This window comes from Myxocyprinus asiaticus, chromosome 7 (genome assembly GCF_019703515.2).
Source record: "Myxocyprinus asiaticus isolate MX2 ecotype Aquarium Trade chromosome 7, UBuf_Myxa_2, whole genome shotgun sequence".
Lineage (NCBI taxonomy): Eukaryota > Metazoa > Chordata > Actinopteri > Cypriniformes > Catostomidae > Myxocyprinus > Myxocyprinus asiaticus.
The window spans coordinates 32,662,758-32,688,430 of NC_059350.1; the positions used below are offsets into that span (position 1 = coordinate 32,662,758).

General features: G+C 38.2%; 2 protein-coding genes across 10 annotated transcripts in view; one reads left to right on the forward strand and one right to left on the reverse strand.

Annotated features, from left to right (window-relative positions):
• The first annotated feature begins 757 nt into the window (after nt 1–757).
• Nucleotides 758–22,699, forward strand: LOC127443630 (replication factor C subunit 1-like). Of its 2 annotated transcripts, none has more exons than XM_051702343.1 (24): nt 758–863; nt 1,437–1,529; nt 1,787–1,853; nt 1,981–2,082; nt 2,214–2,512; nt 2,610–2,675; nt 4,386–4,463; nt 4,614–4,943; nt 6,142–6,249; nt 6,328–6,507; nt 6,704–6,808; nt 11,403–11,781; nt 14,352–14,464; nt 14,690–14,804; nt 14,991–15,079; nt 15,696–15,833; nt 15,981–16,076; nt 16,716–16,814; nt 16,903–17,057; nt 17,254–17,371; nt 19,395–19,540; nt 19,652–19,865; nt 20,073–20,255; nt 21,888–22,699. In XM_051702343.1, exons 1-24 carry the CDS (start codon nt 861–863, stop codon nt 21,987–21,989), a joined length of 3,378 nt encoding a protein of 1,125 aa, XP_051558303.1. In that variant the 5' UTR covers nt 758–860; the 3' UTR covers nt 21,990–22,699. The 2 variants fall into 2 exon arrangements, with proteins under 2 accessions (XP_051558303.1, XP_051558304.1); XM_051702344.1 differs by having other exon boundaries at nt 14,355–14,464.
• Nucleotides 22,700–24,373: 1,674 nt separating this feature from the next.
• Nucleotides 24,374–25,673, reverse strand: part of si:dkey-92j12.5 (multiple PDZ domain protein) — a 104,934-nt gene continuing 103,634 nt past the window's right edge. For all 8 annotated transcript variants that reach the window (XM_051702313.1, XM_051702317.1, XM_051702316.1 and 5 more), the window contains one exon: nt 24,374–25,315. In XM_051702313.1, coding sequence (XP_051558273.1) covers nt 25,151–25,315 — 165 coding nt within the window. In that variant the 3' untranslated portion in view covers nt 24,374–25,150. The remainder of the gene's footprint in view (nt 25,316–25,673) is intronic.

Sequence of the window (25,673 nt, forward strand, 5' to 3'; positions counted from 1 at the left end):
TTTTTTTTTTTTTTTTTTTTTTTTACAAATAAAACACAAAGTTCCAATGGTGCCCAACTGTCCATTACTCTCACCTGAACAACTCTGAAAGGAAGCAAATGTTTGTCCTTAGTGGGTATTGCCTTAATTTCCAGCAGAGGTGGACAGCATGCACATAACTCTTTCAATGTACAATTTAATAAGTAATTATATATTTACAATTGATTTCTTGATGAAATACAAGATTTAGCAATGTAATGGTATCACATCCTACTTTTTGTTGATAATTTCAGTCCAACGTGCAAAATAGCCTGTGAAATATCTACAAAACCACATACAGTTTGCAACAAGTACAGGTAAAAAAAAAAAATTCTGTTTATACAGAATTTAGGCAATTTTGTAGAAGTTACAATTAGGTTTGTATTTCATCTTGTGAATTAAAAAACCAGCAGGTGGGATCATAAGATTCATCTAATCAGAAAGCAGTTATCGTTAATGTGTATTTTTCATCTAACAATATAATGTTTGACGAAATATATTTCATATGATACCTCTTTAATTTGGTTTGTTATACAGTATCTGTTGCATTCACTTCCAACAGATGAGGTACACACCGGAATTTCACTATAACAGCTGGGTAAAAGTGTTACTTAAAAACATATCGATTTAATCTAATTATTGCTGCATTTTACAATTTGGAATATCAACCACTCTCAACAACAACAACACAAAAATGTTACTGTGCGGAACTACGCGGCTTCATCTCTGCGTCATCACGCTGCGCCTGAGCTGAGTATCATTGGCGCCAAAGAAGACTGGAGAAGCACTACTGTCCCGCAATCTGTCCAAAATAAAGAAAAGATATTGACACATGCTTAAAAATGGTGAGTCGTCCCATTAATACATCGTCTATAGAAATAGTGTCACAATGAACATAGAGCTCAATACGGCTGCTCAGAGCGTTTGGCTACAGAAAAACTGAAGTTAGCACAGACCTGCAGCATTTATATGTAAGAGTAACTAGAGTGACAACAAGTGCTTCTCGACAACTTTGACTGTCCATAACTCCATACGGACTCTTACGGGTGTCTTGTTTACGTTTGAAAGTCTTGTAACGATGTATAGTAGCACCAAGTCTGCATATTGTTAAAAAGTATGGAGGAAATTAAGACGAGTTAAGCAAACTTCAATTCAAACGTACTGCTGTGTTATTTTATGACAGCACAGTTTTGACCTTTGCGTTTTTTAACTAAAAATGCAACGGCATCGTGTCTGTTGTTGTCAACATTAAAAAGTAAACATAACAAAACAACCAAACTCAGCCTGAATTTGCTATGGTACAGTTACTTTATATATCTATACATCTATCTATCTATCTATCTATCTATCTATATAATATGCGGGAATATTAATACTCTGAGTATCATCTGTAATCATTTGTCATTCACTCGTTTTAGGACATCCGGAGGTTTTTTGCGCCCACCAAACCTTCAAACAGAAGCACCAGCACTGATGAAGAACCGAAGAGGAGAAGGAAGCCAAAAACTAAGGTAGAAAAGCACTGTAATTTCAAATTATTTGTATAGCACTTGTCAAAATGTTGTTTTTCAAAATGTTGTGCCTTACAAACCCCCTGTGTTTAAGCCATAGGATATATCTCTGAAACAAACACAGGATCCTTAGACTATATAAAGCTGTCAATTTACAGATTCTCTTCATATTAAGAGACATACATCATCTCATTTAATTCTCTTGATCTTGGTCACTCTGCTTATTCTGTCTCTCACTCTCGCACCCTGCTATTAAGGTCACAAGTCCCAAATCGGACGAGAAACCTACTGGAAAACGAAAGAAAAGAGTCATAATTGATTCAGGTTCATAAACAACATTCATCAAATATTGGCGTAATTATTATGATGATGACACCCATATTACGATTATTTTGACAGTCTGTGAATCTCCTGCACAATTTGAAGATGCTGCCCTCTCTTCTTATCTTAGACTCTGAGGAAGAGAAGAAAGAGAGGAAGACCAAGAAGAGCACTAAAGAGACAGCTACCCCCACAGAGAAGAAACACCCAGTGACTTATGTGTCTGATTCTGGTGAGAAATTCAGCAAACAATAACCTTTAAAATAATGCATTCTCATAATACAAGGCAGTCTGTTAATCTGTTTATCTGATATGCGAACACCTCATTTGCACTCCTCTTTCATTCTCTCTTTATTTTCCCAGACTCAGATGATACATTTGTGACTCTGAAAAAGTCCTCCAAATCCAGAGAAAATGGAACAGTTAAAGGCAAGAAGGAATCAGACTTGAAAAAAACAAAAGAGGTAAAAACATCCTCCAGTAAATCTCCGACCACAGCTGTGAAGGTAAGGGGGAAGAGCTCTCAGTCCATCACCTCTCCAAAGACAGCACCAACCCTACCCAAACAGACACCCACCTCAGTAATGGACTTCTTCGGGAGCTCTAGTGTTCAGAGATCGGAAAAGAAAATGGTGGCCAGTATGAGCATTAAAAGGAAGGCAGTGAGTAGAGAGAGCGAGTGTTTGTGTGTGTGTGTGTGCAGAAAAACTGTAGGAAAGTTCAAACTCATCAGTGCTGTGTTTAATCTTGTCAACTCAGGAGTCTGAAGAGTCACTCAGTGATGAAGCCATTGCACGAGAACTTCAGATGGATGATGACATGGAGGTTGGTTAAGAACACACTGACCACATTTACGTGCACAAGAATATTCCTGTATTAATCAGAATTTGCTAATTGTCCAGATAAGTATGCATCATGTAAATGCGTTAATCAGATTTCCATAACGCAATTAGGCCAATCTACAAGTTTCTGAAAATCACAATTACAAGTGGCAGGATGAGACCGTCTCCCCCCCCCCCCCCCCACAAACATGAAAGCTACACTATGTAACTTTTGGCCCTCTAGCTGTTGAAGCATAAAACTGCAAGTTACTTGTGGAGCAACATTGTTTTAGCAATAACATGAGTTGTGCTTCGACTCTGCTCTTATGCAAGGATTAATCTGATGGTTTGAGGAGTACCGGTGTAACCATGGTTACAGGTAATCATCTTATCAGAGCAAATGTCACTCACGACAACAAAACTCACCCCCTCCCCTCAAAAAATAAATAAATAAAGGAAGAAAAGACGGATATCCGAAAATATGTCTTATGAGCAGGTAAGTAGCATATCTTCCTTTGATGTTTTCACTTATTGAAAACATTTGTTTTAAAATAAATAGCGTTACAAAATTTAGGCAACAATAACATTATATATAACGTTCATACCATCAAACGGTGGAAACCATTACAACTAAGCAGGCAAATAGACCAAGATAGTTACTAGTTTAGAGATTGGCATTGTTACCAGCATAAAAGTTAAATTTTTTTACTCTAAAACAAAATGGAAAAAACTGCAGTACCACAATCCATAATAAAATGCCCCATTAGAGTGACTAACTCTATCTAGCAAACTGCCACGCTAAGAGAGCTACCTGGCTAACTATCGGCCCAATAAATTATCTTACCTGTCCAGCAAGAAAAACTCCATTTCTGGGTCGGTTTTAAATCCTTTAAGATCTTGGAGTTGCCACCATTTCTGAAAAGCCAATCTGATGTTGTTTTGTGTTTTATTACGGGCTCTGTCGCTTTCCCTTTTTGCTTACAGACTCTTCTTGGTTCAAGGTTTCTTTATTTTGAAAACGGGTGACTCCCCAGGGGGTTGCCTTTTTGAATGATACATGGTCACTGTCGCTCAGTTGTTGTGGCTAGAAGCTTTCAGCTTCAAACTGCTACCACATCAGTCACCGCACAAACTGTATACACGTGTTGTAATATCTGGATCTTCATTTCGTAATGGACATGATGTAAACACGCACAGAGAATGACGGAAGTATGCAATTTCCCGTCAAATCCGTCCCGACAGCTCTAAAATATAAATCATTATTATAGGCTTACCACAGTGAATCGGGGTAAGGCAAAAACATGGTTTGGAAGATGGATTGTTGGTGAACTTGCTCATTAATGAAATTTTTTTTATTTCTAACAAAAAAAATCTTACATAGTGTAGCTTTAAAAGAAAAGAACATACAGTAAATGAATAGATGGGTAAACGCACCATAAGATTTAATGCATTGATTAAATTACTGCTCTTCCACTTTTCTACTGCTTTTATTAAATGACTATTGTTTCCACTAGAATATATAGCAGGAAATGAACATGCATGTATACAGAAATATTTCAGTAGCCAGAATATAGACTTTATTCTGATTTTTTTTTTCTGAACGTTAACATGGTCACCAGTGTTTTTCATAGCTAGTTTATTATTGTGCAGAAATTATTGTTATTGTTGTATCTCTAAATAGATAGTACAGAATCAACCAGTGTGTTTGTGTTAGATGGAGAAGCAGATCCATGATGATGAGGAATTTGCAAGAACATTAGCCATGCTTGATGAAGTTCCCTTAGCGAAAAAGGTCGGTGAACACCATGCATTTGTGTGTATATAGTTTAGTAGAACACTACATCTCCCTTTAATTTAAAAATATATGTACCATTAACCTTTAAAAACTCGTGTATCTCATGGGTTTGTGTAGGTTTATTACATTTGTCTTTTTGTTTTTCAGGCTCGTGTAGACTCTGTTTCCCCCTCAAAGGACAGCTCTCAGACAAAAACCTCAGAGACCAAGGCCAAGCTAAAGGACACATCTCCTAAAACAAGCCCCATCAAGACTAGCTCCAAACTGGCTCAGATGAAAAGACAACAGGAACAAGTGGAAGTAGAAAAGGGTGAAAAGCAGATTAAGATCTCTCCAAAAAAGGAGCCGATCTCACCTAAAATCTCAGAGCGGGCCGCCACGCCCAAAACAGGAAGTTCTACAGGAAAGACTAAATCAAGTTTTTCTACACCTAAAAGTGATTGTGCACCCATTAAAACTTCACCAACAAAACCAGAGGTAAGGGTTTTTTTTAATCCACTTACATACACTGTCTTGGAGAAGTGTTTGGGGGCCATGTTTCTGAGATGTCTTATCTTAAAGAAATAGTTTACCCAAAAATGAAAATTCTCTCATGGTTTACTCAACCTCATGCCATCCCAGATGTGTATGACTTACTTTCTTCTGCTTAACACAAATGAAGATTTTTAGAAGAATGTCTCAGCTCTGTTGATCCATACAAATCAAGTGAATAGTGACCAAAACTTTGAAACCATGTCTTTTTAAGTGATCAAATCGATTTTGGGTTCAAACAGACCAGAATATAACTCATTTCTTTTTACTGTATATCTTGCCAGTGCAGTCTCTTGGCACAAACATGATTTCAAGCTAGATTACACTTCCTAGTGCTTGACGCATACGCAAAGCATTAGATGTCACTAGGAAGCGTAATCGAGCTTGAAATCATGATCATCAAGGAAACTGCTGATGTCAAGATTTATAGTGAAAAAGGAGTTATATTGTGGTCTGTTCTAACCCAAAACCGATTAGATCGCTTCAGAAGACATGGATTAAACTACTGGAGTCTTATGGATTACTTTTATGTTGCCTTTATGTGGTTTTTGGAGCTTCAGAGTTTTTCTCACCATTCGCTTACATTGTATGGAGCTGAGATATTCTTCTAAAAAATTTTGTTTGTGTTCTGCAGAAGAAAGTAAGTCATACACATCTGGGATGGCATGAGGGTTAGTAAATGCTGAGAGAATGTTTATTTTTGGGCGAACTATCCCTTTAACTCTTAAGTTAAGATCTGACCAGTTAAATTGCACATACTGTATGTACATCCTAACCATGCCAGGTTTACTAACAGATAAGATAGGATTCTGAAATTAGGATGTGTAATACGGCCTACACTTACAAATCCTACTTTGAAGTTTTTATTTCTAAGCACTAAAACACAATTTTTTTTCATGCTGCTTTTTTGTGTAAGAAGATATTCAAGATAAAATTATTTTTGAGGGTCTGAAAAGTTACTTTGTTACTTTCAATAAGTGGGATACTCAATACTATTTTCCCCTATTTGCTACGACATCATTTCAATTTTCAATTCAGTTGTACTTGTATCACACTTCTCACAATACATATTGGTCCAAAGCAGCTTTACACATAATAGGGCATACAACCCCCAGTGAACAAGCTTTTCTCATTCGTTTCTCAGAATACAAGTCCAGAGGACCTAGAAAAGAAACGGGCAAATACATCAGCGTACCGTAACTATCTGAACAGAGAAGGACCTCGAGCACTGGGGTCTAAAGAAATACCACAGGTAAAAATGATCCTCTCATTGCTCACATAGTGATATCTGCCATTTCCTATTATCCTATAAACTGTCTGTTTGTTACAGGGAGCAGATAACTGTCTGGAGGGGTGTGTGTTTGTGTTGACTGGTGTGTTAGAGTCTTTGGAGAGGGATGATGCTAAGTCACTAATAGAGCGATACGGCGGGAAAGTAACAGGAAACGTCAGCCGCAAAACTACTTACCTTATTTTGGGACGAGACAGTGGAATCTCAAAGACCGAGAAGGTCCTTATTTTCATATGTCAGCATGTCATTATTTCTAATTCTCTTGTAGCTTTTCCAACCTATTTAACTAATTTATTCAAACATCAGTGTTCCTTGTATAAGTTTCTTTTAAAATGCTGTTAAGAAGTCTAAGTTAAAGATTTAATGTAATTTTATTAACTTTTAATGTTTTGTGTTAATGTAATGTCTGTCTCAGGCGGAGAGTTTTGGCACTAAGATTATTAATGAAGATCAGTTGTTGGATCTTATAAGAACCAAACCAGGCAAGAAGTCCAAATATGAGATTGCAGCAGAGGCAGAGGTGAGAAGCCTCCATCGAATCTTCTGTTCTTTCACTTATACTAACTGCAGACAATATGGGAATAAAATGCATCAATTCATAGATTTGACAATGACAATTCAATGCACTAATTACATAATTTATTAATCGATTATAATTATCATGATAATAATAATACTCGATGTGTTTAAAATGCTGTCTCAGATTGAACACATGCTGTCACAAAAGACGTGGAGCATGCCAGACTGAGGAAACAAAAAGTGTGCGTTTTGATTTAAGTAAATGCTGCCGAGTTCTGCTTTCTATGTCATTATTGTATGATTGTGTGCATCAAATTCAGCATATTAAGTTAATTGTTGTTGTTCTCATCCCCAGTTAAGATATTTTATGTTTATATTGTGGAATAATTGGATAAAACTTTTTGAAATATAATTAACTATTAACAGATGATTAAAATCATTTCTGGCAGTACATGTCAAATTTCATTCATATTTTCAATTAGGGCTGTGAATCGATACAGTGTTTTAAACTAATCGCACTGTTTTCTGTGATTAAACGTGATTTATCGTGGTACAAAACAAACAATAAAATAAAATCATAAATATGTTTACTTTATATTTTGTCTCAAAGAACTTGCAAGAAATACAAACATGTTTAAATGTTTTTTGCAGATAGAGTTAATCAGACACATTTTACAAGTATCAATCTCTGATAAAAGTATACAGGTGCATCTCAATAAATTAGAATGTCATGGAAAAGTTCATTTATTTCAGTAATTCAACTCAAATTGTGAAACTCGTGTATTAAATAAATTCAATGCACACAGACTGAAGTAGTTTAAGTCTTTGGTTCTTTTAATTGTGATGATTTTGGATCACATTTAACAAAAACCCACCAATTCACTATCTCAAAAAATTAGAATATGGTGACATGCCAATCAGCTAGTCAACCCAAAACACCTGCAAAGGTTTCCTGAGCCTTCAAAATGGTCTCTCAGTTTGGTTCACTAGGCTATACAATCATGGGGAAGACTGCTGATCTGACAGTTGTCCAGAAGACAATCATTGACACCCTTCACAAGGAGGGTAAGCCACAAACATTCATTGCCAAAGAAGCTGGCTGTTCACAGAGTGCTGTATCCAAGCATGTTAACAGAAAGTTGAGTGGAAGGAAAAAGTGTGGAAGAAAAAGATGCACAACCAACCGAGAGAACCGCAGCCTTACGATTGTCAAGCAAAATCGATTCAAGAATTTGGGTAAACTTCACAAGGAATGGACTGAGGCTGGGGTCAAGGCATCAAGAGCCACCACACACAGACATGTCAAGGAATTTGGCTACAGTTGTTGTATTCCTCTTGTTAAGCCACTCCTGAACCACAGACAACATCAGAGGCGTCTTACCAGGGCTAAGGAGAAGAAGAACTGGACTGTCACCCAGTGTTCCAAAGTCCTCTTTTCAGATGAGAGCAAGTTTTGTATTTCATTTGGAAACCAAGGTCCTAGAGTCTGGAGGAAGGGTGGAGAAGCTCATAGCCCAAGTTGCTTGAAGTCCAGTGTTAAGTTTCCACAGTCTGTGATGATTTGGGGTGCAATGTCATCTGCTGGTGTTGGTCCATTGTGTTTTTTGAAAACCAAAGTCACTGCACCCGTTTACCAAGAAATTTTGGAGCACTTCATGCTTCCTTCTGCTGACCAGCTTTTTAAAGATGCTGATTTCATTTTCCAGCAGGATTTGGCACCTGCCCACACTGCCAAAAGCACCAAAAGTTGGTTAAATGACCATGGTGTTGGTATGCTTGACTGGCCAGCAAACTCACCAGACCTGAACCCCATAGAGAATCTATGGGGTATTGTCAAGAGGAAAATGAGAAACAAGAGACCAAAAAATGCAGATGAGCTGAAGGCCACTGTCAAAGAAACCTGGGCTTCCATACCACCTCAGCAGTGCCACAAACTGATCACCTCCATGCCACGCCGAATTGAGGCAGTAATTAAAGCAAAAGGAGCCCCTACCAAGTATTGAGTACATATACAGTAAATGATCATACTTTCCAGAAGGCCAACAATTCACTAAAAATGTTTTTTTTATTGGTCTTATGATGTATTCTAATTTTTTGAGATAGTGAATTGGTGGGTTTTTGTTAAATGTGAGCCAAAATCATCACAATTAAAAGAACCAAAGACTTAAACTACTTCAGTCTGTGTGCACTGAATTTATTTAATACACGAGTTTCACAATTTGAGTTGAATTACTGAAATAAATGAACTTTTCCACGACATTCTAATTTATTGAGATGCACCTGTATGTTTACATGACATAAAATCAGTTGACATGCTGTAATTATAAGTTGGGCAAAATCTTCTGTCGTTTTCCAGTGGACTTTTTAAATAACAGGAGCAAATTGGCAGATTCAATTCATATCAAGCTTTAATGGCAAGTGTACATTGCCAATGCATTACTGTGTTAGACTCTGTACATTCAGATATTAAACAAATTGAATGCTGAAGTTTAATTTGCTGAAGTTTAAAATATCGAAACTATTATTTTCTCTGGCTGCCATTCAGTCTCTATTGCGCACAAGCTGGGTCTCTCTTGTGTGGTTTCGTTTTTGTGTTGTTCAGAATTAGATGACAGTGAGTGGGCGTTTTCGGGCAATGCGAAGAGATACTTGTCCATATCTCTCCCACACCTGGCTCACTGCTTGTATGTGAAGTCTCCATTCTCTGTACCTTTTAGATACAGGTATGGCCTGTCAATCAACTCGAGAATGCGCATGTGCATTATCTATGCAAGCCGGGAAAACTATTTTTTTTAGCGTTATCTGAGGTAACAAAGCACAATTTATGATTCCAGTGTTGTCAGATGTTATTGCTGATTTGAAATATGTTCTTTGATCGTAATCTTGACCAACCGTTTATGAGATTTTTGGTGTTTCCCCATTCAAGTAGATAGGAGTTGCACTGTCATGAATGGAAATAGCCTCCAGAGAGCGTTCCAAAGATGGCCGATAGTTGACTGAATATGCTAGAAGATATTCCCAATGCACTAACAATATTTTAGAAGAAAAAATATCTTATTTGAATACAAATGATCCAGTCCAGTTTTTTGAGGATTGCCTGTCTGAGCTGTGGGAGCTGAAATAGTTAAACATCTGTAAACTAAAGCGCTTAGTAGGTTAATAACCTTTTTTCAATATTCAACATGAATATAATAATACCACTTGCATCTGCACAGACAATGAAGCAAATGCACAACTGAGCTTGTACTAAATTGTGCGTATCTGCACAGACAATATAGCAAATGCACAGCTAAACTTGAACAAGTTGAGCGCTATGTGTAACTTGCGTTGTGAATAGGCCAGTGCCATAACAATGCACTACATTGCACAAAACAAAAAAAGTCTCTAAAAAAAACAGAAAATGTATATGGTTCTTGCATGAAGAATCAACAACACCATAACAAAAGATCTAATACTTCACTATACACCTTATAAGCTATTATTTCACAAATTTATTTCAGGTTTTTGCAAGGTCTTATAAATTAATGCCTTACATGCACACCACAGCGGTGCCATTATTACCTGCAGTGGGGCGGTTGTCACGGTGATCCTAGCAGCCATATACTACATTAAATGTGTAAAAAATAATGGCTTTTTGGCCTTTTTTGTTTTTCTTTTCTTATAATTTTTTATCCCCTTTTCTCCCAATTTGGAATGCCCAATTCCAACTACTTAGTAGGTCCTCATGGTGGTGCGGTTACTCCCCTCAATCCAGGTGGTCGAGGACAAGTCTTACTTGCCTCCGCTTCTGAGACAGTCAATCCACGCATCTTATCACGTGGCTCATTGTGCATGACAACGCACAACTTACCATACACCCCACTGAGAGCGAGAACCACTAATCGCGACCACGAGGAGGTTACCTCATGTGACTCTACCCTCCCTAGCAACCAGGTCAATTTGGTTGCTTGGGAGACCTGGCTGGATTCTCTCAGCACACCCTGGATTTGAACTTGCGACTCCAGGGGTGGTAGTCAGCTCCAATACTCGGTGAGCTACCCAGGCCCCCTACATTTTGGCTTTTTTAACAGGATAGGGAAAGTAGAGAAGTGACAGGGAGAAGAGTGGGAATGGGATCGGGAAAGGACCTCAAGAGCCGGGACTCAAACTCAGGTCACCCGCGATGCATCAGCACCACATAACATGAGCGCAGCCCGCTAGGCTACAGCTCAACTATTAATCACAGAAATGTACGCGTTAAATTTCCCAGCCCTAATTTAAATTATTAGTTCTACAAATGTTTAAATACAGTTCTTGAGCCTGTGAATGTAGTGTATTGTTTTTGCCAATATTCCACTAGGGTGTATCTTGTCCCTCCAGTTATTTTTATTTCTTCAGCATGTTTTTATTTTTATTTTTCCATATGATCGAATCCATTCATGACCATATTTCAAATTAGTAATAAATTGTAATGGAATGGTTGTCAGAGAAAATATGTACAGCTCTAACAGACACTGCAGACCAACTGTTCACTTTCAGACTTGATGAATATTTTTACTGCATGCGTACACAAGGCATTTGGGATGTTGACAGTCGGTCTATCTTCCTTATTTCAGAATAAATCGGCTAAAACGAGGACCCCAGACTCTAGAGGCAAACCCACTCCTACAACCAAAAAGGCCTCACCACAAGGGCCGAGCCCCAATAAGAGAAGCCCTTTAGTGGGGAAGTCTAAGCCTGGCTCTGCTTCTACCTCTGGATCATCTGGAGCTTCTCGTTCAAATTCAGAGGTCAAAAAGAGTTTGAGCTTTGATAAGACCAAGACAATATCTACCCCAGAGAAAGACGGAAGTAGCCTGTTGTGGGTGGATAAGTACCGGCCACGTAATCTGAAGAATCTTATTGGGCAGCAAGGGGATCAGAGTTGTGCCAACAAACTTCTGCGTTGGTTACAGAACTGGCATAAAAATAACAGTGGCAATGCAAAAGCACCAGGTCAGTATTTTAATTTTTTGAGAGATATGTGGGGAAGGACACTAGGAATGCAGTATGTAGTTTGGTAACTGATTGTACACAATTTGCAAATTTCCTATATGCAAGCAAAGAATACCCAGGTGACGTACAACATTGGCTCTATAGAGCTGTTCAGCCGTGACGTCAATTTGTTGGCGAACCTTAAATTGACCCAATTTAGGAAGGCTAAATTGCCATGGGTTCCCTCTGGATTTTCCTATGAGTTTTTGTAATGGGGTATTTCAGCTTATGAGTAAAATAAAGACTGTGATAAACATTACTTGATGATATTTGGAAGTTTTATTCCACAACATATATTACACGCAGTCATACATAAAACAGGAATTTTGAAGCCGAATTGAATTGCATTTTGTTCTTTTTTTATTATTTTTTTTACACGGCAGCTTAAAAATTCATGTTTGAGGTATGAAAGTGTAATTTATGTTGTAGAACAAAATGTAATCACTATAATGTTACCACAGATCTTATTTTACTCATAAATTGAAAAACCCCATATTAAAAGCTCAAAGGAAAATCCTGTGGTGAATTCTCTTCCGAGTTTTTGGACTACAACCTGAACAGCTCTATGCACTTGTGAACTAGCGACATAAAACGACCTTCAATCTAAATAACAAAATTATGCTCCTTGATGAATGAACCAGAAATTATATCAGACTTCATTTTGACATCCATTTTGTAATTCTTTATTTTATTAGAATGCCACAATTTTGGACCTTGTTACACAGAATTGGATTTATAAAGGCAAAATTACCATATTTATTTCCGAGGTTTGTATGCCTGTCACTGATGTAGACATTAACCGATTTTCCACCATTGGGCCAAATGATTCTGTGCATGGTGAGTAAAGGTTTCCATATGAGCATACATGGTTTGGTACGGTATGATTGCGAACCAATCAAGCTAAACTTACTCACCCATGCTGGTGGAACGCCTTTAGTATGTGGCGACTCATGATTGGTCACTCGCTCAATTAGTCCATTCTAATCCTGATTTTGCAGCATCACAATGGAAAAAGAACGAGTCTGGATCGATATTGAGCAGCACAGTTCTGCATCGGGAACCGTTGGTCAGATGGTGGGAACCGTTGGTCAGATGGTGGGAACCGTTGGTCAGATGGTGGAAAAACGGCAGTAGTCTCAGCGTCAGAGGACACAACACAGACATTCAGATGCATATTTGAAACATATTAGTATGCATGTTATTAAAAGCACATAAGGTGGTAAAAATGGCCAGTTTTAGTCTGATTGGCTGGCTTCATGCAACTTTCAGGAGTCGCTCAGGGTAGGTGCACAGGTGTTTAACAGTCCACCAGGACAAAGGTTCATTGACCAGCTATAAGGCTGCTATAGTGAGTGCTTTTGGGGTTCAAACTCATTACTGGTTTGAGGTTTGCAAGGTTCTCAAAACTTTGAAAGATATTCAAGAATTAAACAAGATATCCTTGAGCACATTTATGCACATTCCCTTTATTTGCGGAGGTATTCACATCAGTTCTAATAGTTTTAGATGGATGGAAATTCTGACCACCAAGTATCCACACATTTTACACTACTTTCTTTGGTGAGGTCTTTAATGGACCTTTAATGGAGACTGATCAGCCATTATTTCAATAAGCTACTCCACTGGTCTGTTATTGTTGTATTATCGATTTCAGATTTCCAACACCTTAAATGTCATGTAAAATATAAAAGAACTGTGGTTGGTTGTTTTACACCAGATTGCCCCCTCAGGAGCCGAACTTTTGATTTTCAGCATACTTTTTTATTCATTTTTTATGGCTGCATAATTTCACATACTTTATGCATAATTTGAATGCAAAGTGTAGTATACACTCACTGAGCACTTTATTAGGAACACCTATACACCTACTTATTCATGTGATTATCAGATCAGCCAATTGAGTGGCAGCAGTGAAATGCATAAAATCATGCAGATATGGGTCAGGAGCTTCAGTTAATGTTCACATCAACCATCAGAATGGAGAAAAAATGGGATCTCATTGATTTCGACTGTGGGTGGCATGATTGTTGGTGCCAGATGGGCGAGTATTTCTGTAACTTCTGATCTCCTGAGATTTTCACGCACAGTCTCAACAGTTTACTCAGAATGGTGCCAAAAACAAAAAAACATCCAGTGAGCCGCAGTTCTGCAGACAGAAACACCTTGTTGATGAGAGAGGTCAATGGAGAATGGCCAGACTGGTTCGAGCTGACAGAAAGGCTACGTTAACTCTGATAACCAATCTGTACAGAATAGTGTCTCTGAATGCACAATACATTGAACTTTGAACAGCAGAAGACCACGTTGGGCACTTTAATGGAGTGTATACTGTAGTATGCAGCATTCTTTTTGAGCATGCCCAATGCATCTGTTCAAATTCACTGTAAAAGCTAAAATTGCCCTTGACTCATTTTAATTTTTGTTCTTATTTCTCTCTCTCTCTCTCTCTCTCTCTCTCTCTCTCTCTCTCTCTCTCTCTCTCTCTCTCTCTCTCTCTCTCTGTGGGTGCGTGGGTGGGTGTGTGGGGATAGCAGCCAAGTTTGGTAAATTTGGGAGTAAAGATGATGGATCTGGATTTAAGGCAGCATTGTTATCCGGGCCTCCTGGTGTTGGAAAGACCACTACTGCTGCTCTCGTCTGTGAGGTCAGTTCATTTAACTCGCTTTCATAAACTCAAACAACTTAACATCTTGTTTGACTGTGTTTTAAAAACATAATCTGGTTAATCTTTCTAAAGTGTTTAGCATTGAATCCATGATTTAATCATTTGTGAGTGATTATAAACGCTGTGTGTTTTTTTTTTTATATTTCATCGCTGTCTCTCAGAGATTAGTTCAGAACATTAATAGAGTGTCATGTGTGTTTGTAGGAGTTGGGTTACAGCTATGTGGAGATGAATGCCAGTTGCACCCGCAGTAAGAACAGTTTAAAAGAAGTGATTGCAGAATCACTGAACAACACCAGCATTAAGAACTTCTATACTGGTAATTAGCTCAGTTAACAGCTAATTAATCAGTTACATCTGTGAAACAGCTTTGTGTTGAACTTCAGACTGACAGATGGACCACTAACTTTCAGTATATTCTGATTGTAGCCAATAAGCTTTGAGACTTAGATTGGCAAGTGATTGTAATATAAACACTGTGTGTCTCTGTGTTTAATGGTGTCAGGTGCATCTCAGACAGTGAGCAGTAAACACATCCTTATAATGGACGAGGTGGATGGGATGGCAGGAAATGAAGACAGAGGAGGAATTCAGGTAAACATTCACTCTCACCTGCACTTGCGTTCTCGCTCTCTTTCTCTCCCTCCTAGAGGTGGTGCTCAAGGAGCAAAAGTGAAGTAGATGGTGTTTAAATCTTTAGGTGTTCAGTGGCTATGTTCTAAATGGAATACTAACTTACTAAATTCTGCACAGTATATATTTATACTGCCTTTTTATTAAAAAATATTATGTGAAACAGTGGGAATAATTCTGTGATAAATGTTTGGCACATAGCTTGTCACATGACTTCATCACATTGAATATTTAATTCAGAGATTGGTGTGTAGTTATATTGGAAACATTATTTAGTTTTTTTATCCAATTTTGTGTAAAAAATGTCTTGACATTTGCCTGTTTGATCAAATAATGAGGCAAGAAAGGGATGTTAATATACACAAATTAAGTTCTTTTGTACTTTGCTCATTTTGGCAAATGATATAGGTCATCCGGCTATTCTATGCATACAGAGAAATTTGCATATTGTGCACAGTGTACATACTGTATAGCAGCAATAGTAAGAGTAGTATGGTAGTATATGCTACTCCGAACATAGCCAGAGTTTCCAGTGTCATTGAGGTAGCAGCTGACTCTTGTGCTTTGACCCTTGCAGGAGATGATTGGTCTGATAAAGCAGTCAAAGATTCCCATTATCTGCATGTGTAATGACCGCAATCATCAGAAGATCCGCTCGCTGGCCAACTACTGCTACGACCTGCGATTCCAGAGACCCCGTGTTGAGCAAATCAAGGTAGTGAATGCTTATCATAAAAATCAATATATTATGTGAATGTATGAGAAAGCATCTGAATATTTTTGGTTTGTTAGCACTGTGGTTACAGTATTTTGAGAGTGAAATTTGCAGCTATATATTGATTGTAAATATATGTCCAATCAGGGGGCTATGATGTCTATAGCTTTCAAAGAGGGTCTGAAGATCCCACCCCCAGCACTGAATGAAGTCATCTTGGCATCCAATCAGGATATTCGTCAGGTATGAAATAAACTAACGTAAGCCATCTTTACACTGCAAAGGTGGCACAGAAGCTGCATCTAAAGTGGCATATATATACCAAGATAAGGTGTATTTAATGCTGCATAGAGGTGGCATAAATGCATTTACAAAGATTTTGTTTTAAATATAAAATTATGAATATATATAAATATTAAATGAATAAAAATATGAAGTTATACTTTTAAATAGGAAGCTTTAAATGATTAAAAATACTGTATGCTCTATCATGACAACACATTTTAAGGCTGCTCCAATGCTGCATTTTATTTACACAGAACCAAAGCTAATAGTTAGCAAAGCTAACAGAACGCTAATAATTTTAATTAGGACCTGAGGTTGGTCAGAGCAGGCATAATTTAGTCTGGCTTTTACACGGCATTGCGTCTTTACACAGAATTTTTAGCAGGCACAGAGCAGCCGTTTCATCACTGATTACTAAACTGGATTAAAGGTGCACTCAGTGATGTTTTGTAAACGTTATGCTGCCACCTTTTATTACTGATTAAGTGTCTACTTATAGCTATCTTTATTAATATTTATATTATGAATAATTCATTTTTATAAATCATTCTTTAAAAAAAAAAAAAAATCTATCCATTATTGTATTTCTACTCTTAGGTGCTGCATAATCTGAGCATGTTCTCAGCTAAAGACAAAGTCATGACCTATGCCCAAGCCAAAGCTGATGCTAACAATGCTAAGAAGGACATGAAAATGGTATGTGTGCACATTCTGCAATACAAGACATGCTGTAATAGTCTGGGTGCATTGATGATTTAATTACACTGTGTTTATGTGTGTACAGGGTCCGTTTGATGTGTGTCGGAAGGTGTTTGCCTCAGGAGTTGAAACTGCCCACATGTCTTTGATTGACAAGTCAGACCTTTTCTTCCACGACTACTCATTAGCACCTCTGTTTGTCCAAGAGAACTACATACATGTCCGACCAGCCGCAGCAGGGTGAGTTTAACACGCATAAAAACATACAAAGCCAATTGTGTATAGGCAGGAACACCTCGGCAATGCTTGCCAATTAAGAAAACCAAGTCTTCTGAAACATTTTGCTGAAGTAAAAGAAGTCTCATCTATCTGTGGAGGAGAGAGTAATGATGTGAGTGAGTGTAATGATACAAGTGTGCTATTTGTTGTTTGTCAGAGGAAATCTGAAAAATCATTTGGTGTTGTTGAGTAAAGCAGCAGACAGCATTTGTGATGGAGATTTAGTGGACAAACAGATCCGCTCCAGACAGACCTGGTCTCTGCTTCCCACACAGGTAATATTCAATGCACCGACTACTTGTCATTGTTGACATATAAACAACTTTGATTGCTGTAACAGTTCTGTGATAATCAGGGCCTGAAGGCCTAACTCTTTTCTTAATGACACTTTAGAGGCAATTCTTATCGCACTGATTTGTTACACATTACAAAATGTGTTCACATAAGCTGTATTCCAAAACCTAGTGAGCAATCTCCTAAGGCATCATCCTTCATCATGTCCCCTTGTAAGTGTTCTACATTTCAACAGAGACGTGATACTCTAAGAAGCATAAAATTACATAGCACAAATAAATTGGGTAAATTAATACATTTTTAATTACACTGAACTCAAGTTAAGCTCAATCGACAGCATTTGTGGAATAATGTTGAATACCACAAAAATTATTTTGACTCGTCCCTCCTTTTCTTTAAAAAAAAGCAAAATTCAAGGTTACAGTGAGGCACTTACAATGGAGGGTGTACATTTTTTACAGATTAAAGGCAGAAATGTGAAGTTTATAATTTTATAAAAGCACTTACATTAGTTCTTATGTTAAAAGTCATGTATTGGGGGCCTGGGTAGCTCAGCGAGTATTGACACTGACTACCACCCCTGGAGTCGTGAGTTCGAATCCAGGGTGTGCTGAGTGACTCCAGCCAGGTCTCCTAAGCAACCAAATTGGCCCAGTTGCTAGGGAGGGCAGAGTCACATGGGGTAACCTCCTCTTGGTCACGATTAGTGGTTCTCGCTCTCAATGGGGCGCGTGGTAAGTTGTGCGTGGATCGAGGAGAATAGCATGAGCCTCCACATGCGGAGTCTCCGCGGTGTCGTGTACAACGAGCCACGTGATAAGATGCGCCAATTGACGGTCTCAGAAGCGGAGGCAACTGACACTTGTCCTCCACCACCCGGATTGAGGTGAGTAACTGCGCCACCATGAGGACCTAATAAGCAGTGGGAATTGGGCATTCCAAATTGGGGAGAAAAGGGGATAAAAAAAATAAAAATAAAAAAGTGATGTATTATTTGAGCTGTAAAATTGTTTAAATCGTCATTTTTACAGTAGTTTTAGGGTTTGTTGACATTACATCGTCATGGCAACGAAGTTGTAAAATTGAAAATATCTTCACAGAAAAGGTTAGTAAGTGATTTCATCTCACTGAAATCATGGTATCATGCTTAGTGTTTACATTTTGTGATAATACTTTCGAAATAGTGAGTATTTTAAAGTTTACTGATTGGCCCCATTCACTTTCATTGTAAGTTCCACTGTAACCCAGATTTTTGCTTTTTTTTTAAAGAAAAGGAGGGATGAGTCAAAATAAAAAACATTTTTGGTAATCAATATTATGCCACAAATGCTGTTAATTGAGCTTAACTTGTACTGTACCCAGAATATTCTTTTAATACTTTTTAATATTGAATGTAACAATAATCAACATTTCTCTTGCATTGTTTGCCATCATGGATTTAGTTTTTTCAACTCATTCTGGGATTGCATTTTCTACAAAGAATACATGCAATGCTTCCTTCAAATTGGTATCTTAGAAGGCAGCATAGTTAAGTTGCCTATTAACCGTCTATAAAGCCATGTTCACATTGTCAGCGACTTTGTCGCTGGATGTCGCTAGTCTCTGTATTCTGTGTTCTCTGTGTTTCCATGCATCATTGTTTTATTATATCCATGTATGAGGTTACAGACTAATAATATAGAACAGTGAAATCGATGACAACATTCACTGCGCAATATCGCTCTGCATTTGCATAAAGTTTAATTTTTCTCAACATTTTCGCATATCTGAACACGCCAACAGTGGTTGCTTTCGCTTGTGACGCCGGATGTCGCCAGCTCTCATTAAAAATAAATGGTCTCGTGTCGCATCCAGCTGACAGTGTGAACATGGCTTTATGCTTTAAAATGCTACATTTGTAGGTAGCTCACTAGGTTTTGGGAGTAAATGAGACATAGGTCAAGTTTTTTTTGCATAGGTCTGTGCAAACAAAACAAGGTTTTTCATTTGTGTATTTGTATCCAGGCGATCTATGCGAGTGTGTTGCCGGGGGAACTGATGCGGGGTTATATGAGTCAGTTTCCAACCTTTCCCAGCTGGTTGGGCAAATTCTCATCAGCGGGCAAACACAGCCGCATCATACAGGAGCTCGCTTCACACATGAGTCTTAAGTGAGACAACACATTAATTCTTCCTCCTTTTCTCCATGTCTGCAGTATGACATTTTTAAAAGCATAATTTTGCATGTACTGTGCCTGACATCGTTTTTACTTATTGTGCAGAACGTTAAGCAGTAAGGAAGCAATAAATCTGGATTACCTGCCATATTTGCGTTCAGCAGTATTGGAGCCTCTTCAGTCCCAAGGTGCAGAGGGAGCCAATCAGAGTGTTAAGCTTATGGATAATTATGACATTATCAAAGAGGATGTTGATAACATAATGGAGATCAGCACATGGGGCGGAGAGCCAGATCCTTACTCTAAAATAGACTCCAAGGTGTGTGTGTTTGCAAATGCTGTTCATTTTCTAAACATATTGTACAGGTATCTTCCAGTACAAGAAACTGGTTGCCTAGTTGACAGTTTATTGCTTTGATAGATGCCTGTTCAGTTTGAGTTAATTGTGCTTCACCTTAAAACATCTGGAGGTGCTACCTGCCACAGTTTTTGCCCATCAGCTCAGTTTTTTCCTCTCGCTCTGCAGGTGAAAGCTGCATTTACACGAGCGTACAATAAGGAGTCCCATCTAACTCCATACTCTTTACATGTGGTTAAGAAAAGCCGTAAAGGTGCTGTTGACCCTGAGCTTGTAGGAGATCTTGACAATGAATCTCAGTTCCAGGAAGAGGAAGAAGAGGAAGGGCTTACCACAGATGCCATGATCAAGGTAAATATCAAAAGAGCAATCCAACGGCTCTCATCTCAAATGTCTTTCCATCAGTATTCCAGTCATGTTCACCTCAGAATCACTTTTAATCTTATTTGGAGGACACTTCAGAAAGTGTTTTACTTCAGTGCACCTTTTCCTGAAAGAAATCTTAAAACTTTTATAGTTCAGGGTTCCCACAGTAAATGTTTAACTCTTAAAGGGATAGTTCACCGAAAAATGAAAATTATCATCATTAACTCACCCTCATGCCATCCCAGATGTGTATGGCTTTCTTGCTTCAGCAGAACATATTTGAAGAAAAATATCTTAGCTCAGTAGGTCCTTAAAATGCAAGTGGATGGTGAAACAACATTTGAAGCTCCAAAAGTCACAGACAGTCAGCATAAATGTCATCCATATGACTCCACTGGTTAAATTAATGTCTTCAAGGCAAAACGATTGCTTTTGGTGTGAAACAGCTCAATATTTTTAACTACAAGTCATAGCTTCCGGTCAGCAGTAGTATACGCATTCACGAGAGGACGGTGTTCACGCGGTCTCTCGTATGACGTATTCACATTGGCATGTTACGGACTTAATCTCCTGTTTTTCTCTCGGTTGAGACATTCAGGATTAGCACACAAGCACACCATTGTGAGTAAACAAACAGATACAAATGTAGATGTAAACCAAAACCAACAAGCTTCTCTACAGTGTTCCTCTTACTCAGTTGTAAACTGCACTGCTCTTCCGGGTGTGTCGCATACATCTGTTCTCGCGTGAACATGCCAACATGATTACGTCACGTGCATACTGTTGTTGACCGGAAGCGATGATTTATAGTTAAAAAGTACTTAAATATTGATTTTTCGCACCAAGAGCGATCTTTTTGCTTTAGAAGACATTAATTTAACCAGTGGAATCGTATGGATGACGTTTATGCTGACTTCTTTTTGGAGATTCAAAGGACTAATCACCATCCACTTGCATTTTAAAGACCTTCTGAGCAAAGATATTTTTCTTTTTTAATTTTTTGTAGCAAACTAACACTTTAAGTAGGGTTCTTTACAGCATGATTTTGACAAATTTGTGGATCATAAAAGGTACTTCTTGTAGAGCAAAATCGACGGTCTTTGATTGCTTGTGTGACATTTACACTGATGGTCGATTAATTTAATTTGCACTGAATTTTAGCCTCAAAGTTCTGATGATATCAGACATTTTGTGTCACAGTCGTGCAGTGTGACTGCTCCTACGATGGCCAGATGAGATCAAACACCCAGTCAGTGTTGTCAATCAGGACAATATTGGGACCGAAGTCTTGGCTACGATGTGTATGCTCAGTATGCCTTGACTTTTACCCAAGATCTCACTGGGATCATATAATACAGTCTGAGAAGCAACTATTGTAAAGGACCCTAAAAATCATACACTGTGCACCTGGCTTTAAACTAGAGAGTTCCCACAGTCATGGGAATTCTCCTGGAAAAATACTGGAAAAGTCATAGAAAATTAATTGGTCAAAAGAAGTGGGAACCCTCTTAGTTTGTGCCAACTGGTAAAGTTAGTGTTTTTCAGATAGTTTGTAATCAGTGAAATACAGCTAAATTTTGCTATATTTACGTGATTTCTGTTTTCCCGTTTTTACAGCAGAAGAAAGCCAAACCAGCAAAAGAGGCCAAGCAGATGAAAGCAGGGGATTCTGGGAAGGGGAAAGGCAAGGGGAAAGGAAAAGGAAAGAACAAAGACTGAGATAAACATGAGAGAGAGAGAGAGAGAGAGAGAGAGAGAGAGACAGACAGAAGCCCCTCATCTCTCGGTTTCATAAAGATGAGTGGGTGAAGTAAGGATGACATCAGCTCCATAAACAGAACGTTTGGCCTGTGACACATACTTGTGCACTTCCTGAAAACCATCACTCAACTAAAGCTGCTTTCAGCAGAGCAGGCACTGCAGAGACCATGAGCAGGGGGTGGACCACACACTTCACAAAAGATGTTATTATATAGTTCACCATTCCTCAAACATATCAGACTTGGCACATGCATTATACTGTTAACACTTGGAGTTAATGTTATATTCATCTCAAAGATATACATTATTAAGGGCACTTAATTTCATCTCACTCTTGCATCAAGATGACAAACTAAGTATTTCAGTGTATTAACTCCTCTTGTTTTCAAACACACAATTTTTCAATAAAGACATGGTTACCCACTTTTATCCTGAATGTCAGCTTAGTTGCTACAGAACAACTAATTGTAAATATCTGTCTGCCATATTAGCATTTGTCCTTTATAACTTTGGATAACGCAGATATAATCTCCTTTTCTTAGTGTTACAGCATTTCTATTGCAGCACTTTTGAATACAGACCGATAGTGTGTATTATTAGCCTGAAGATTACTCTGTAAATGACTTTGTTTGATTTGAATAATTAAAATGAGTATTATGTCATCGTGATGTATTGTTTGCTTGTTGTTAATTATCTCCATGGCTCATTCTGCTTGAAGATGCAAATCTGAAGAATATATAAGGCGTTAGTGGCCCAGAATGGCAAAAACATCTAAATTGTACTGTTACTGCCGTGATATACAGGTGCATCTCAATAAATTAGAATGTCGTGGAAAAGTTCATTTATTTCAGTAATTCAACTCAAATTGTGAAACTCGTGTATTAAATAAATTCAATGCACACAGACTGAAGTAGTTTAAGTCTTTGGTTCTTTTAATTGTGATGATTTTGGATCACATTTAACAAAAACCCACCAATTCACTATCTCAAAAAATTAGAATATGGTGACATGCCAATCAGCTAATCAACTCAAAACACCTGCAAAGGTTTCCTGAGCCTTCAAAATGGTCTCTCAGTTTGGTTCACTAGGCTACACAATCATGGGGAAGACTGCTGATCTGACAGTTGTCCAGAAGACAATCATTGACACCCTTCACAAGGAGGATAAGCCACAAACATTCATTGCCAAAGAAGCTGGCTGTTCACAGAGTGCTGTATCCAAGCATGTTAACAGAAAGTTGAGCGGAAGGAAAAAGTGTGGAAGAAAAAGATGCACAACCAACCGAGAGAACCGCAACCTTATGATTGTCAAGCAAAATCGATTCAAGAATTTGGGTGAACTTCACAAGAAATGGACTGAGGCTGGGGTCAAGGCATCAAGAGCCACCACACACAGACATGTCAAGGAATTTGGCTACAGTTGTCATATTCCTCTTGTCAAGCCACTCCTGAACCACAGACAACGTCAGAGGCGTCTTACCTGGGCTAAGGAGAAGAAGAACTGGACTGTTGCCGAGTGTTCCAAAGTCCTCTTTTCAGATGAGAGCAAGTTTTGTATTTCATTTGGAAACCAAGGTCCTAGAGTCTGGAGGAAGGGTGGAGAAGCTCATAGCCCAAGTTGCTTGAAGTCCAGTGTTAAGTTTCCACAGTCTGTGATGATTTGGGGTGTAATGTCATCTGCTGGTGTTGGTCCATTTTGTTTTTTGAAAACCAAAGTCACTGCACCCGTTTACCAAGAAATTTTGGAGCACTTCAGGCTTCCTTCTGCTGACCAGCTTTTTAAAGATGCTGATTTCATTTTCCAGCAGGATTTGGCACCTGCCCACACTGCCAAAATTTGGTTAAATGACCATGGTGTTGGTGTGCTTGACTGGCCAGCAAACTCTCCAGACCTGTCAAGAGGAAAATGAGAAACAAGAGACCAAAAAATGCAGATGAGCTGAAGGCCACTGTCAAAGAAACCTGGGCTTCCATACCACCTCAGCAGTGCCACAAACTGATCACCTCCATGCCACGCCGAATTGAGGCAGTAATTAAAGCAAAAGGAGCCCCTACCAAGTATTGAGTACATATACAGTAAATGATCATACTTTCCAGAAGGCCAACAATTCACTAAAAATGTTTTTTTATTGGTCTTATGATGTATTCTAATTTTTTGAGATAGTGAATTGGTGGGTTTTTGTTAAATGTGAGCCAAAATCATCACAATTAAAAGAACCAAAGACTTAAACTACTTCAGTCTGTGTGCATTGAATTTATTTAATACACAAATTTCACAATCTGAGTTGAATTACTGAAATAAATTAACTTTTCCACGACATTCTAATTTATTGAGATGCACCTGTATATCTAGGAGAAGTGAGTAAACATCTATAGGAAGTGTATTTTTACTGGAGCTAAAATGAACATCAGTCTACTTCTCAATGCTTGTAGACTAACATGAAGACTTTATTAGGTCATTATGTACAGCAGTAAAATTAAATAATATATTAATTATACAGGTACATTTACATGAAAAAGAAAAATATATGAATGCTGATTATCTTTCTAAAGGGGCAAAGTACAGGGCTAAAGTGCATGCAATGGATCTGACAACGTATACAAACACTGATTATGGTTCATTATTATGTTACGTTAAGAATTTTTTTTCTATTAAATTAATCCTGCTATTAAGTTTCATAAATGTTTTATTGCATGATTGACCTGTGTATTTATCAAATACTTAAACCTTGCTTATGAACAATTATGCATAATGTGAACACACTGAATTAGCTATTCCCTTTTTTAATATCTTAATACTATTCATGGAAGGATTGAAGGCTGAAATGTGAATGTGAATTACTGAACATTGTTACAAATCTATAGTGATATGAAAAACAGTTGGTACAGTACAAAAACAGCTGGTATTTTTTAGTAAAAGAATCATGGTTTAGCACTAATACCTATTGGCTTCTCCCACTTTATGCTCAATATTTGTCACATTTTAACTCTGATTCTTTGATTGTGGAATCACTCTGCATTTAAGAAAGATGTTTTTGTGAGACGTTCTTTTGAGAGGAAGATCTTGCGGAAACAGTTTCAGAAGGATGCTGAAAACATGCAGTATTCTGTGAGGCGTTATCAGCATGTTGGTAGTCTATTGGAGAGGACTTGTAGAGTTACTGTCCCACTGGTCTGTCTCAGAAGCTCGACTGCCTCAGAGTGAGTGACACCTTCCAGACTCCGCCCATTTACCGCCAGCAGCTGATCACCATGGCACAGACGCCCATCCTCCACAGCAGCTCCCTGTGCATACAGAGTGCTGTCACATATAGGGGAGACCGGAGCTAGTTGTCACAAGGGCTATATCTCAATATCTATTGACTGTTTTGAGTCAAAAATACAAGTACACAAATTGGTTTTCTCTAGAAGTGGTTTTGTATATTTGTTTCAAACACCCAGTTCAAAATTCTTAAATTGTAGAGTTGTTTTTATTATGCATCAAAATCCACATGAAAAAAAGCACCCACTAATAATTTTTTTCCTTAAAATGTTTTTTCTTCAGCAGCTTTCAGAATATGCCACCATATGTGGTGGTGGGGGCGTGATCGAGCGCTGGCTTGTGAATGGAGAGTGAGATTGGGAGATGAGAACATGAGGGTCA